This window comes from Agelaius phoeniceus, chromosome 3 (assembly GCF_051311805.1).
Source record: "Agelaius phoeniceus isolate bAgePho1 chromosome 3, bAgePho1.hap1, whole genome shotgun sequence".
In the NCBI taxonomy this organism is placed as follows: domain Eukaryota; kingdom Metazoa; phylum Chordata; class Aves; order Passeriformes; family Icteridae; genus Agelaius; species Agelaius phoeniceus.
Window position 1 is genome coordinate 77061688 of NC_135267.1, and position 13987 is coordinate 77075674.

General features: G+C 40.5%; 1 protein-coding gene across 5 annotated transcripts in view; it reads left to right on the plus strand.

Moving 5' to 3' along the window:
- Positions 1–13987, plus strand: part of RPS6KA2 (ribosomal protein S6 kinase A2) — a 282279-nt gene that overhangs the window by 197700 nt on the left and 70592 nt on the right. For all 5 annotated transcript variants that reach the window (XM_077175651.1, XM_054629033.2, XM_077175652.1 and 2 more), the window contains 3 exons: positions 9917–9997; positions 10788–10867; positions 13856–13962. In XM_077175651.1, coding sequence (XP_077031766.1) covers positions 9917–9997; positions 10788–10867; positions 13856–13962 — 268 coding nt within the window. The remainder of the gene's footprint in view (positions 1–9916; positions 9998–10787; positions 10868–13855; positions 13963–13987) is intronic.

Here is a 13987-nt window from a genome sequence, read left to right on the forward strand (position 1 = left end):
GCATTTGTAGTTGGTTGGAAACCAAATTCGTAAGCATCATCTGGGAGTTGCACCCAACTGCTTTTATTGGTTCCCATAACACAGCAGAAAAACCTTATTTCCTTTCAAGCATGAGGACAGATTAACAGTGAGGTCAATGCTGTCACTTGATGCCATTTTAAGTCAGAGTGACAGCAGAGGAGGGGTCAGTTGCACTGGTGATGGTTTTCCTCACAGCACTGCAGTTGGATCACTTGTAAACCTTCACCAAACAGCTGGGCAGGCATTCTGCTCACAACTACTCCTGGAGGTGTGCTAGCACTTAGCTGGCTCTCCAGGAAAGTTAGATGGCACAGTGTGGGAGACTCCCAGCTGGGACTTGTTTCTACAGAAGCACAATTATTCTCTGTTTTCGCATTCTTCATGTAGGTCACACATGTCAGTATCAGCTTCCACGTGCCTGTGGCGTTTGCTCCAAGATGAAGGTTTTGATGGTTGAGGAAAGACCAGTAATCAGCATCAATGACAGCCTCTCCTTTCTATTTTCTCTACAGCATTTTCTGTCTGCATGCAATAATAATTGACACACAAAAGGTTTCCATGGCACATTAATTTAACTGACATTTTCTCAGCAGCAGTAGATTACTTTTGTAAATTCAGGCAAAGCCTGAGTTGTTCAGACAATTGTAGTGTGTCCCTGGTCATCTTTCAGATCTTTGTATGGGCTATGACATAATTGCCATTGAGAGGCAATTGTCTTCATCAACACTGTAAACTCAGAATTGACTTTTCTGCCGAAATACAGCCTACATTTCCTCTTTTTCTGTTTCACATATCTCCTTCTGTTTATATTCCTTTCTTTCCTTTTATTTTGATAAATGAGTCTTCGTCCTACATTTTGATATCCTTTAAATATTTATCTTCTATATAGGTTTTGTCAAAGCTTATCTGTTCAAATTTGGTTTCATTATGGATATAATAAGCTCTGCAATGTAAGATGTCAATGTCATACAGCTAGGTACTATCCTGATCCTTGTATGCTATCATAAGAAAGAAATATTTGCAAGTATACATTTAGAAGTATTGTTTTGTATTTTTGTTTCCACATGGTGTTCCCAGCACAAAGAAAGCAACTTCCAAAGCAAAGTTTTGAGGAAGCCTGAAAGTTTTCACTGTGTGTGTGAGGGGTATGGCTTGCTAGCAGTCACTGGAAGGACTGGTGGTCACAGGGCTGGGTGGCCCCAGAGGGGCTGCATTACCCCTCTGCCTTAACCACAGCTATCACCCACAGGGTGACAGCCTGAGAGATCAAAGATTCTTGATAAGGCCACAGAATTAAAAGCACTGTGTGGAAACAAAACTGCTTGTGGTTATTCAGAAGGTTTTCAATGAATTTTTGGTTTCTTATATTTTTGTCACTTAGGTGGAATGTTCTGATATAATGCTATGGGCATTAATCCTGCTATAAATGCTGTGTTTCAGACAGCCTTCCAAACAGTTGTGCATAATAATGAAATCTAGATTGTTCTGTTTTTTTAAGATGTCCTTTATTGAGGTGGAGTCACTGCAGCAAAGTAGCACATAGTGAAAAGTGCAGTCTCATTCCCCTGCAGTCATGGCAGGCTGGTTTCTTACTAAATAGTTACTTAACTTTTCCTGTTCAGTTTTGTTTTAAAATGTGTCAGTAAGGAAGTTCCAGTCCCCAGCCATTGCTCTGCTCTGTAAGGGTTCATGCAGTTACAGTTTGCCCAATATAGCCTATATTTCCTCTTTTTCTGTTTCCCTTACATCCTCCTATTTATATTAATTTTTCATTTTATTTTGGTAAATAAGTCTTTTTCCTCCATGTTTATATCCTTTAAATATTTATCTGCTCTCCTCCTGTCTCCCTGTAGTCATTGCTCAGTACTGTTTATGTTTAGCTTTTGGCAGTTTCTCAGTAACCTAGGAGAAAAAACCCAAGATTTCCTTTTCTGTAAGGTATTCTTTCAGAGCTCAAGCAGCTACATATATTTTTAGAGCTGTATATAGGGACTGAGATGTAGCTGGTGAGATCCTATCAATGTCAACAGCAGTTTTACTATTGACTGCTTTAGGGCCATGATTTCACCCAGAAACTCTCTGAACTTGGTCATATCTTCCACAACAATCCCTATACAGTAGTGCAGTCCAGACTGAAAACCAATTCACAATTGTTTGAGGACTGTGTTTCTCTTGTCAAAGGAGAAAACAATAAATCAGCCTTTTTTGTTGTTGTTGTTGTTGTTGTGTGTGTGACCAAGGCTTGGTGATTGCAAGGCTTTAATGAGCATGTTGATAACAGCAAAAGAGCAGGCTTTTTTCTTATGCTCTAATTTAGGAAATGACCTTGCCTTGACTTCACACCCTGCTTGCTGGTGGGACTGGAGGCTTCTTCAGTGATAGACAGCCGTCTCACAGATGCTTTTTCATTTTTATGAGGCAAACATATCAGCAGAGCTATATTAAGTATGTCTGCATCACATCAGGTCCTCGGCAAAGCAGAGGTTTGTTTTGTCTGAATGTTAATATTAAATGTCACAATTTTACTGAACTATTTAAATTATAAATTCCTGTCTGTTTTGTGTGCAGGTAGCATGGAGGGCTGGGTTATGAGTAACCTGGTAAACCTTATCCTGTGTGGTTTACAAACAGAATCTGCCTCAGGGCTTCATATCTCCTAAATGAAGTGTGCCTTCAGTGCTGGATGATAAGCCATTATACCAACTTCCTCAGTGATGCCTTAAATACAGTAGCTATTTGTTTTGGAAACCAAAATTTTTGCAATTCAGTAACTGAAATGTTCGTCCAAAAATTTTTGTTAGAACAAGTCGGATTGGACTGGCTCTGTGTTTACCACATCCAAGCAGCCTAATGGAAGGAGTGTTTAGAGTGAGAAGTCAGCATAGTGCAATTTTGGTCTGGACAGCTTAGGGAGAATGTTAACATTTGCCTCCTGTCCTTTGACCAAATCCATCCAAACCCTCCCTTCTGAGAAAGGAATCTCTCACTGTCCAGCCACTGGCTCATGTTACCCATATCAGAGCTAAGCTGGTAAACAATTGCAAAAACTTCACTTCAAAACTTTGCATGTTTACCCTAAACCTGGAAGACATAGGGAATCTGTTTTAAAACTTCCTGATGCGCTTTTTTATTAACTCTCTTCTGAATTTATGTTACAACTGATAAAGAAAAGATGAGTTTCTGACAGAGTGTCTATCCATAGGAACAGGACAGTTGAGGGAAATTTTGCTTGACCAAATATCAGTATTAAACATTTCAGCAGAATTCTTTGGTTTGATTGCATATCTTTTCTAACAATATTTTGTAGCTGTGTATTACAATTAGAGTTAAGAAAGAGGAGATAAAAATATGAAATAAAACCCTTAACAAAGAGTACTTTGATGCAGCCAAAACAATTTTTCTCAATTTAATTTTGGCAAAACTTGACGAATTTAGGCTTTCTATTCCAGTTAGAGAACAAAAACCCACAGCAAAAACATTTTGAAAATATTCAAAATTACAAGTTTCAAACAGGCCTACAGAAAACATTTACTGGGATTACTTCAACCTATGACTAAAACTGCCCTGGTGGCAAATGACAGCATCCCAGTACATACATTCTACACAGAAAGGAAATACCACATTTCCTCTCCTTCCAGGAATTCTCACTTAATATTTTATAAAAGATTATTGGTCTCATCCTTAAACATCTGAACTGGACCAGGCAGAAGGTTTCATACCATGCCATTAAACAAAGTAGTAGGGGCTCACATAACAGAAGAGAAGGGACTTGGGTGGGCTTTAAATCACTCTCATACAGGGACACTTTGCCCTGAGTTGGTGTGCCAAGAGTTTCTGGGGAGATCCTGTGCCACCCTCGCCCCCTTCCACCTCTGCCAGGCCTTGCAAGTGAATTAGTAGTTGTTCAAAGGTCCTGATGGAGAGGAAATGCCCCTTTCAATACAAATGGCTTTTTAGACCTGCAGGGACTGAATAAAGGGGACAATTTTTTTCCTGTAGAAGGCTGGCATAAGAGGGAATATCTTTGCATTTCATCCCTGAGCCAGTGTTCACTCCTCATACTTTTCAATCATAAAAGCTGTATTTCTGCCTTTGATGATTTGCTGCAGAAAGTATTTGTGGTGAATGCCAAAGCACAGACAGCTTTCACACTTCCAGAGTAAGGTGATGCACAAGCTTTACTCAGCTCTCCCTGTAAAACCCACCAAACTGTATTTTCAGAGCAGCTGGGCTTGATTAAACCATGCTGGGCTTCAAGCTTAAAAGGCAAGCAGCAAAACTCATTGCCCTGAGAGACCCAGCAGTTCCTGGACATCTGGATCATCTTCATCTCAAGATAAAAAACAAAAACAAAAACTTCTTCATTGCTTCTCTTGGCTTAGCAACTTCTCCGTAGCAAAACACAAGGCAGACACTCATTTGATACTGGAATGCCCCATGGATAGGAAATATGAATCTTGGTGCTGCCTTTTCTTTGCAGCTGCATGTGAGTTAGCCAGCACTGCAGGGCAGGGGCTGCAAGGGAAAAAGCATCTCCCAGAAGATATGAGAGAAGTTTGATGGAAAAAAATCATCCCTCTTTAGACTGTATTTAAGAGTAGGACTGAGGACTGTATGTCCTGGTCATCTTGGTGTTATGGTTTCTTGTATGCTGGAGCTAAATCTGAAATACTGATTTTGTGCGGGGATAAAAGGCCAACTGTCTCATACATGTTTTAAACAAATTTTATTTATTGCAAAACTATATGAAACCAGTCTCTTCCTTCAGTTCATCATAATTTCCAGAGCTGCTGATGAATAGTGTTTACTGGGACATCTGAAGGCCAGCCTTCTTATTAATTTGTTGCTTTGAAATTATGCCTATTCCTAGAGCATAGGTAATTATTGCCTGTCAGTAAGACTTAGTACTGAAATTATTATTTCCTGCAATAGTAGTAATAATAATAAAAAATGGTTATAAGTCCCACTTCAGTATAACTGAAGCAAATGAAGCACAGGAGCATGTTACACTCAAATTCAGGAAACAAATACTTTATTGATGATTTCACAGGATATCACATCCACTAAGGTAAATAAATTTTAAATCATACATATGATTTCCATAAAAAGAAAAAAATGTTCCAGGTGCAACTCTGCAGAGGTGTTAAAGATTTTCAGTTTTGCACAAGTTGTGAACAGATGTATTTCCAGCTGTAGGTTTTGGATCTTTAGAGGAAATTCCCTTGTAGCAGATGGCAGCTTTCTTTTCTCTTCATCAAGCTGCTTATTGAGGCTGGTTTTAATGAATTTAGTTAGAACTGGTTTATGCAGTTGTGAGGGGTGTAATTCTGACTCTGCTGGTGATGTACATCACCACAGGATTTGACTTATTGGATACCATTTCACATCTGCTGCTCCCAGACTCCAGTGAGAAACAGTTTCACCTGGGAGCTATGCATAAGCAAATCTGTGGCTATTCAGTGGTCCAACTCTGATTAAAAATATACAAAATTTGAAATTTCACCTCTGCATAAGGACATGAGATTTATGTGATTGTCTGGCTGGTCTGTCAAGTCAGTATTTCTCTAATGATGGGGTTGAGCCCAACAGCTAATTTCAGCCAAAAATCTAAGACACACTTAATCTCCTTCAGCATCTGTGGATTTTTTTGGTCAAGAAGAGAGATCCAAGTGGATGTCCCAGTGAGAAAACAGCAGGAGGCTGCAGCTGCCAGAGGTTCCATGGGATAGGGAGGAAGCAACTTGTGCAGCACCCTCAGCTCACCAGGCTGCTCCTTGCTGGTCAAGGCTATGAGGAAAACATGACAAGGGCTCAGGTTACTGCTCTGAGGATTTATTTTCAGCTGAGTTTGTATGTCCCAGAAGCCATGTTTGCTCCTGACAAGTCCCATGTGATTTTTTTTTTTTAATCTTTTTTTCTGTACCATCAGACTTCATCAATCTGTTCTTTAATTCTCTTTGTTTGAAAATTGAGCAGAGGTACTTCAGAGGAATAGTGAGAGATTTAATTAACTTTTACAAACAGAGAGGATAATGAATAGGTGATAAAGACTAGAAATGGAAGTTCAATACTAAAGTGTAGTATTGATTTAGAGACATCTGTCATTCCGAATCTCGACAGCGGAGCATCAAGGCTACTTTACAATACAACAAACAGAGGCAACTCTTTGATTTCTTTAAAGCCAAATGTGTTGTTTCATGTAAAAGGAAAAAAAAAAAAAAAGAGGAAAGGAGGGGGGAGATAAAATGACCTCCCCCAGACTCTGGACTCCTAAAACACAGTCTGCATTCTTACTGATTTCTCAGAGTGCCCTTCTACAAAGGAGTGTCTCCTGCTCTCTAGATCTGTTTTTCTACTTTTGCTGCAGAAGCATAGTGCTCAGTCGTAAAGCTGTGATATAATGGCTCTTTCCCCAACTCTAAAAGGTTCCATACTTCGGGACACAGAGGAACTTTCTTCCAGAAAAATCACCTTCACAGAATGATATGCATTTCAAAAGAAAAGCACATGAAGGCCCTGTGTGACATTATTGGTATGCTTCTGCATCCAGTGTGTCAACAAGACATTTTTCTGTTTTTTTCTTTGTGTTGTAATAATGCTCTGCTGATGAAGGTGCAACATGAAAGGCTGCTCTTTAGAGGATTTGAGTTTAGTACTGTGTGGAACAAGAACACAGGAAAGCAAATAGTATTTCCAAGCAGAAGCATTGAAGTGAGACTATGATCACTTTTAGAAAGCCTCTGTTTCTCCATATCTCAGGTAATTAGGCACCACACATGTACTTTGTCTTCTGGACGTAGGCAGTGTGGATTTGAATTTAGAACTTTCTACTTTTGTCTACAGCAGACAGTATTAAAAACAGATTAAAATAACAGCAATAGAATTGAAAAGGATGTTGCAGAGAGTTTTATGTATGTATTCTATTTGCATTATCTTTTTTGTGTTCCTGTGCTATGTGAAGAATTTGAAATTGAGTTGCAAGTTCCTAAGCCTGAGTCCTCTTTTGCTGCACTTGAGGCATAGTGCTGAGTTTTAAAGAAGTGAGGAGGGTAATGGATGAAATTTAGGCCATTGCTTTGTTCACTGATTTATTTCTCCTGCTGCAATACTTTTTGATGCTGATTTAATTAACTTAGTTTGTAGCTCCCCTTATTCTTGCTTTATTAATTAATTAATTCTTCACTCCTGGTTAAGCAGTGACATTTCTTACTGAAAGGTAGGGATGAGCAAATAATTTGTAATTAATAATGCTTTTTGCCAAACATCTCTGGGCAGATTGTGAATTTTTTTTACCTTATTTCTGTATTTTCTGCATGTATCTTCCTGCAGAAACAGCTTTCTGTAAGTGGCAGATAGATGCTTTTGTCACACATGCAGGGAGAATTCTCTCCCTGATGTTTCAGGTCAGGGGATTCAGCAGCACTTTGGTTAAAGTTGTAAAAAAGGACAAAAAACCATTGAGGAAAAAGTCACTAAGACAGCAAACCTATTATCTGACAACCCATTCCTAGTTTAAAAAGAATTTTTAACTTTCAAACACCAATTTTAGCCTGCTGACATCAAGAAGACAGTTTCCAAAATTACTGGAGAGAGACTGACCCACTCAGAGAGGCAACCAAATCACCAGGTGTTGTCTTGAGCCACCTCCAGAGGACTTTGGGGAGGGTCCAGGCTGCTGCACCTCAATGCAGTCAGCAGATATTCACACTGGCACTTTGCTGTTTGTCACATTTGCTTTGCAGCCCAGTGCCCTTGGCCAAGGCAGTCCATTAAGGTGTCTGTAATTTGCACTGTCTTGCTGAATCTTTCTCTACATAAGATTTTGAAGAGGAAAGTGGTATCTGCCATGGGAGCACTAATTTGGGGCATCCGTACCCTGGCAGGACCCAGCTGGCCCCCAGGGAATCAGGGTGGGACACCAGGGGGGTCCCAGCCCAGGGAGCAGAGCAGAGCCCATCCCACACCCTCATCAGAGCTCTTGCCACCCAATGGTGCCTGGGGGCTCCTGGGCTGGCCCAGGCCAGCAGTGCCCAGGTGGGGACAGTCTGTGGCCCTGCTGAGCCTCCAGCTTCACAAGCCTCATTTCTGCTCCCGAAAGACAGGTTTGCAAAGGGAAATGTAGCCCCATAATGCAGCAGCTTCTGGTTCAGAGTGGGTACAGGGCCATGACTGGAGAGTGAGATGTCTTCTGTGGTGACATCACCTTCTCTTTAAGCCTGGTGTGCCTCTTATGGGGAGAAGGGTGCCTTGTGTGGTCACAGGTTCACAGCCAGTAACCACCACAGCAGCAAGCAGGGCATGGGGCTTTGGCAGAGCCCTGGGCTGCACAGCTGGGCCTCTGCCTGTGGAGAGGTTAAAGTGATGGGTGGAGGAGGGTGTGCTGTGTTCTGACAGCCTGTTCTCAGCTGTGCAGTGCAAATGCAGGGAGGCACTTCCTTAGACTACCCAACGAAGCTTAATGGGAAATATACTATGTAGAGCGTCCAGCAATGCCCACCTATCCAACACAAATTCCCACCTGGGATCATCCCTGATGGACAGCACAAGAAACAGTCTGTCTTCACACAGATGAAGCATTTTGTGAGTGTAGGATGAGTGATTTTTGCTTGTGGGATGAGATTCCAATTCTGCAATTGTAATTCCCTCTGTTTTGAATTTATCTACAAGGTTGCTTGAATGAGCTAGTAAAGCTTACATGACTATTGGTTTAAGTAAAGCATCAAAATAGCAAGAAACCCAAGTATGTCACCTGTGCTGTTTAAGGTTTTCAGATCAGCTGGTTTGGATCTATTTCTGTGCATCAATTTTTAAAGTAGAGCAATAGACAGGGATTTTGTTATGTATGTTCTTTACTCGGGTGCTGAGAGTACTCAGCTTTTGAGCAGCTCCACAACACATGCCTGCAATGACAGAGTCTGACAGATCTCAGGCTTTGATACCTAAAATAGTTTTATAATATGTCTTGTAGATCCTTTCACCTGAAAAGCATATTGGCATTGTGAAGAGAACAAAGAAGATGTCAATTTTCTTTACAATAAAGAATTTTTTGAAAATTTTTTTTGAAAAATTTTTACAATTTTTCAATAAAGTAGTGATTGACTGAAAAATGTAAATGCATCTTTAGGATCAAGATTGTGTAACATGGGGACTTGAATCCTCAGTGTCTGAATATTCTGCTAAATGGCTTTGGTATGAAATCTTCAGCATTAGTTTTGTTTAGCTTGAACTCAGCTCACCTCTGAAATTATGATTTCCCTTACTCTCTATTCATCTCAACCACAAAAAGTATTTTTCTCTCTGCTATCACACAATAACGTTATCTATCACATAATAACGTTAACAAAAAAATAATTAGTTACTATTTTTATTTGGAATTTTCTTTGTTACTGATTGTTTGGGTGCTGGTTTATTGGAAGCTCTGAATATTGTATATATATATAGATAACTTCCAGAAAGTGCTATTCAGTGATATGTCATAAATGCTGCTAGCATCAGCAAAATACAATAACTTAATTTGAGCAAGATTAATCTGACTTGCTCTGGGACTGGTACATTCTGTTTCATCTTAAATGAAGTAAAGTAATTAATTTTGTGTAGTTTTCATTTTCACATTAACATTCTCTTCTGTGAAGTGTAATTGCCTTCTTGTTGTTTGCTATACTGTAGTCATTTTAGTTAGGGCAGCTCTCTATAGGGAAAGACCCAGTTCTTCTTCCTGGAGAGATTGCTTCACAGACCAGACAGTCAGAAATAGAGGACACTTGAGTGGTCTGGTTGGCCTAAGGTCATACAAGCCATCAATCAGAATCCAGACTGCCAGAACCTCATTCCAGTACTGTATCCAGGGACCGTGCTGCCTCTTAATGTCACTGTTCTTATTGTTCTTTCTTTATAGTTCGGGATCGGGTACGATCTAAAATGGAGAGAGATATTTTGGCAGAAGTGAACCATCCTTTCATAGTCAAGCTTCATTATGGTAACTATATTAAAATATAATTCATGTTTGTTCTTAAATTGGTTGGGGAATTGTGACTAGATGTGTTACACTTTTGTGCAGATGCTCCCTGCCTACTTATGACTCTGTTGCTAACAAAGTCATAGAGGCTACCTGTGTGAAATTCTTCATTTATGCTGAAGGAGGCATCCAGTATTTGTAAGTTTCAGCCATTCCCCCATTGAAATAAATTTGTCATTAAGTCTGACATGATAGGTAGTGCTGGTGGGGTAGCTGCTGAGTTTACATCTGCCAAACTCTCACCTGCTGTCAGGTATTGTTCAGGAAGAGAATTCAAATAAAAGCAGGTTATAATAATCAGTACCAGTCTAAATTTGTATAGGTGTGTACATGAATGTGGTGTCTTGCTGGAGTTGCCTCTTGCCATGCCATCCCCATTACTACTGGAACAGCTGTTCTAAGGCCATTTGGTATGTGGGCTCTTCTCTCACACAGACATGGAAACTTCTCTCTATGCCTCGCTCTCAGTGACTGCTGATACCCTGTGGAGTGGGAAACACTGTTAATTCATAGGCCCTTAACACAGAAATGAATATATCAGTAATGCACTGTTGTCAACTGACACTATTTTTTTCCATAGCCAAAGCTCAATTGCTAAGTTCTATACAGAAATGGGGTTTTTTGGTTCTCAAAGTTTTGAAGTGACAGTGAAGCAATGGCATGAATGATACAGTGCTAGGCAGCAGGACTTACTCATTGAGGACTTTATCTTGGTTCAAACTTCCAACATCTTCATCCTTTTCTAATGCAGCATTTCAAACAGAGGGGAAGTTGTACCTCATACTAGATTTCCTGCGGGGAGGGGACCTTTTCACCAGACTCTCCAAAGAGGTAAGCTGATAGATCTTTAACTCAGAAATTAAAGACTGTCTTGGATTTTCAGAACTCAAATTGAGTTCAGGGGAATGAAAAATGGTCTTGGGAATAGTCATCTATGTATGTAATGGAGCTATATCATCTTGCATGGTTAAGTGGGTTCTTAATAATTGTATTTGAATTAAGCCAGAGGTAATGCAGCAGATACCATGTAGGCATCACTGCCAGAGAAAACTGCTCCACTGCTAAGCCATTCCCATAGCAAAATAGCCCCAGACTCAATGCTTTCAGAATAACTCTTGGATATGATGAGAAACAGCCTGAGAAATCAATCCCCAAAACATTTTGCCCTAGGGATGAGCACAGAGCCACTGGAAAAACACACACACTGCCAGCAGAGGGAAGAGATGGCCATGGGTCAGGGCCAGCCCTGCAGCTGCTGGTAGCAGGTTAAGGGCCACGCACCAGCCCAGACATGGGAGATTGACTCTCACAGCGCTCACCTGCCCTCCTCCTGCCTGCCAGGTGCAGCTGCTGCTTCCATGCCCTCCCCAGGCTCTCATCCCTCCCCTGTCCTCTGCATGCCATGCCCCTGGAGAGGGACTGCTGCAGGCAGGGAACGTCCCAAACCCGAGTCTCGCTGACGCCCGCACAGAGCAGTCGCGGTAGGCTTTCTAGGTTCATTTAGCTCTTTCCTGTATCTCCAAACCTCTGTGAGCCAGCAGGCCCAGAAAGGTCCCTGCAGGAGTGCAGGAGGCTCCAGTGAGGCAGGATGGCTGCCCTGCAATTGTCTGTGCCCAGCATGATGTCCCCAGCCCTTGGTGGTTCTAAGGGTATGGGGTCAAGGATGCAGGCAACCACTTAACACAGTCTTTAATGACAGGAACATTTCAAATACCATCTTGAGGGGAAGCTCTAGTTCTTCTTGAGTTTTGGGAGCTACTGATGGACTAAAAGAGCTGTGAAAAAAGTCTTTTCAGTCAAAAGTTCCCCAGCTCTCCCCCACTCCTGCTCGATTCCTGATTCAGTGACATGCTGCAGGATGCTGTGTGCACTGCAACTTGGGACCCCAAGCTTTTGCTGTTAAGGCTTGTTTGCTAATGCAAGAAGACATTGGTAACAAGTTAATTGCACTGCTGAGTAATGATCCTTATATAAATATTCAGTCCCTGGTAGCAGTTATTTTTAATATGAGGAAAAAGATTCAAAAAATTTTAATTTCAAATGTCCTTCTGCTATTGTCATGAGACCAAGCTTTATTAGCAAGGCAGCGCTGCTGTCTCAGCAAAGGCCTCTCTGGTTTCATGGAAGAAGACAGAAAATGTGGCTCTTGCCTAAGAGGGCAGGTCCCTGTTCTGCACAGCCAGAGAACTCAAAAGTGGAAGATAACAGCTCAGACTTTGTACTTCTTTAAAGCTTCATGTTTTCCCCAAAGCTTGTCCAGGGAAATTCAGCAACTCCTATGCTGTATCCCATCATTAATGACTCATTAAGCTGACACTAAAAACATCTCTTTTTTTCAGTGTTTGCAGCTCACCTTGCCTGCTTATACCTTGCAGCTGTTTAGGAGCAAGGTATTGCAAGGGAAGAAGTTCTGGGAAAGCTTGAACTGTTTGCAATTTGTAGTTATAGATTTGACTGAAAGGTATTGATTTCAGTGGACTTCAAGTCAGATCCCATATACAGTTATTGCATGCATGCATGCATGCAGAGCTTGCCTATTTCTTGCTCTGTCTTTTTGAGACATCTGACTTTAACTAGGTGTATATGTATAGATTAGATTTTTCCTGGATTCTATTGATTTAATTTCTTGCCTACATTATTTATTTTAAATCTTATAAATAATTTAAATTACTTTTAAAATTAATGTCAGTTTTACATTTAATACAATTAAATTTGAGAGCTTTTGCTTGTGTATTTATTTATTGTTTTCCTTGTGGTTTTGTTTCTAGCCTTTGCAGTAAAATTCTTCATTAAATTATGAGACATCTGTACTCTGAATCATCTCTTTTCTCTCAGCTGTCTGGAACTTCTCAAAGCACTCAGATATTTTGGCTACCCCTTTTTGAGAGCAGAGACTTAATTTTAAAATTAAGCTCTACAACTTCTACAGTAGAATTTACATTTACATATGACAAGTATATTTGTATTCAGCTGACTCATTTTACTTCTGTCATGCATAATCACACTTGAGTATCCAATATATCAGCTTCTTTTTCTGCATTATTAACTCTGTCCATATTGAAATTTAATTCAAGAGAACATCTCAGATATAATGGAAGTTGAACCAAAGGGGTTTCCTGCCATCTGAGTTTTTCAGAGCTTATTGGTTTTTTGATTACAGAAGTTTCTTCTCACCTGAAACACAGCCTTCAGTGTTAGCAGTGTCCATATCAGCTGCAGAAAACACTGTCTTCATTTGGCACCTCATCAGGCCTTGGGTGTTAGACAGCACATCACTGCTTAGGGCATCTGCACTGATATTCCTTGGACCTCCAAGGCATGAGGTTTTAACTCCATCTCTGATTCTCTTTGTGCTGTGTTTTCTGCTGAGACTTGGAAGTATTCCACTTCCCCGAAAAGGTTTTCCATGCTATTTCATGGGAATTTGGTAACCAAATGCCAAGACTGTAGCAATTTAAGGGATATGAAAGCAATATGAGCTGCACTGAATGTGTTTAATTTTGCTGTTCATTTCCAAAGCCTAAGGAGTTATAAATTATTCCTAATATTGTGGCATAGTGTCATCTAAACAGATCAAACAGATGAATGAGAGCAGCATATTTTAAGGAATAGAGGTGCTCAACATATCAAGTTTTGTTTTATAGGGAGAATCTGGTAAGAATTGTTCATGTCAGTTCAGACAAATTATGGAAAATTGAACCTGATACAGTGTTCCTTGCAGCATTCCAGGTTAGACAATTCCTTCCCTGTGTCTGTTTAAGGCAAGCCAGCCTACCACTGTCCAATAAATAGATGTGGTCTTCTCTTCCTTCTCTCTAGGTGATGTTTACAGAAGAGGATGTCAAGTTCTACTTAGCTGAGCTGGCCTTGGCATTAGACCACCTCCATGGTCTTGGAATTATTTACAGGGATCTAAAACCAGAAAAGTAAGTTAACAAGGAGAAGTGAACT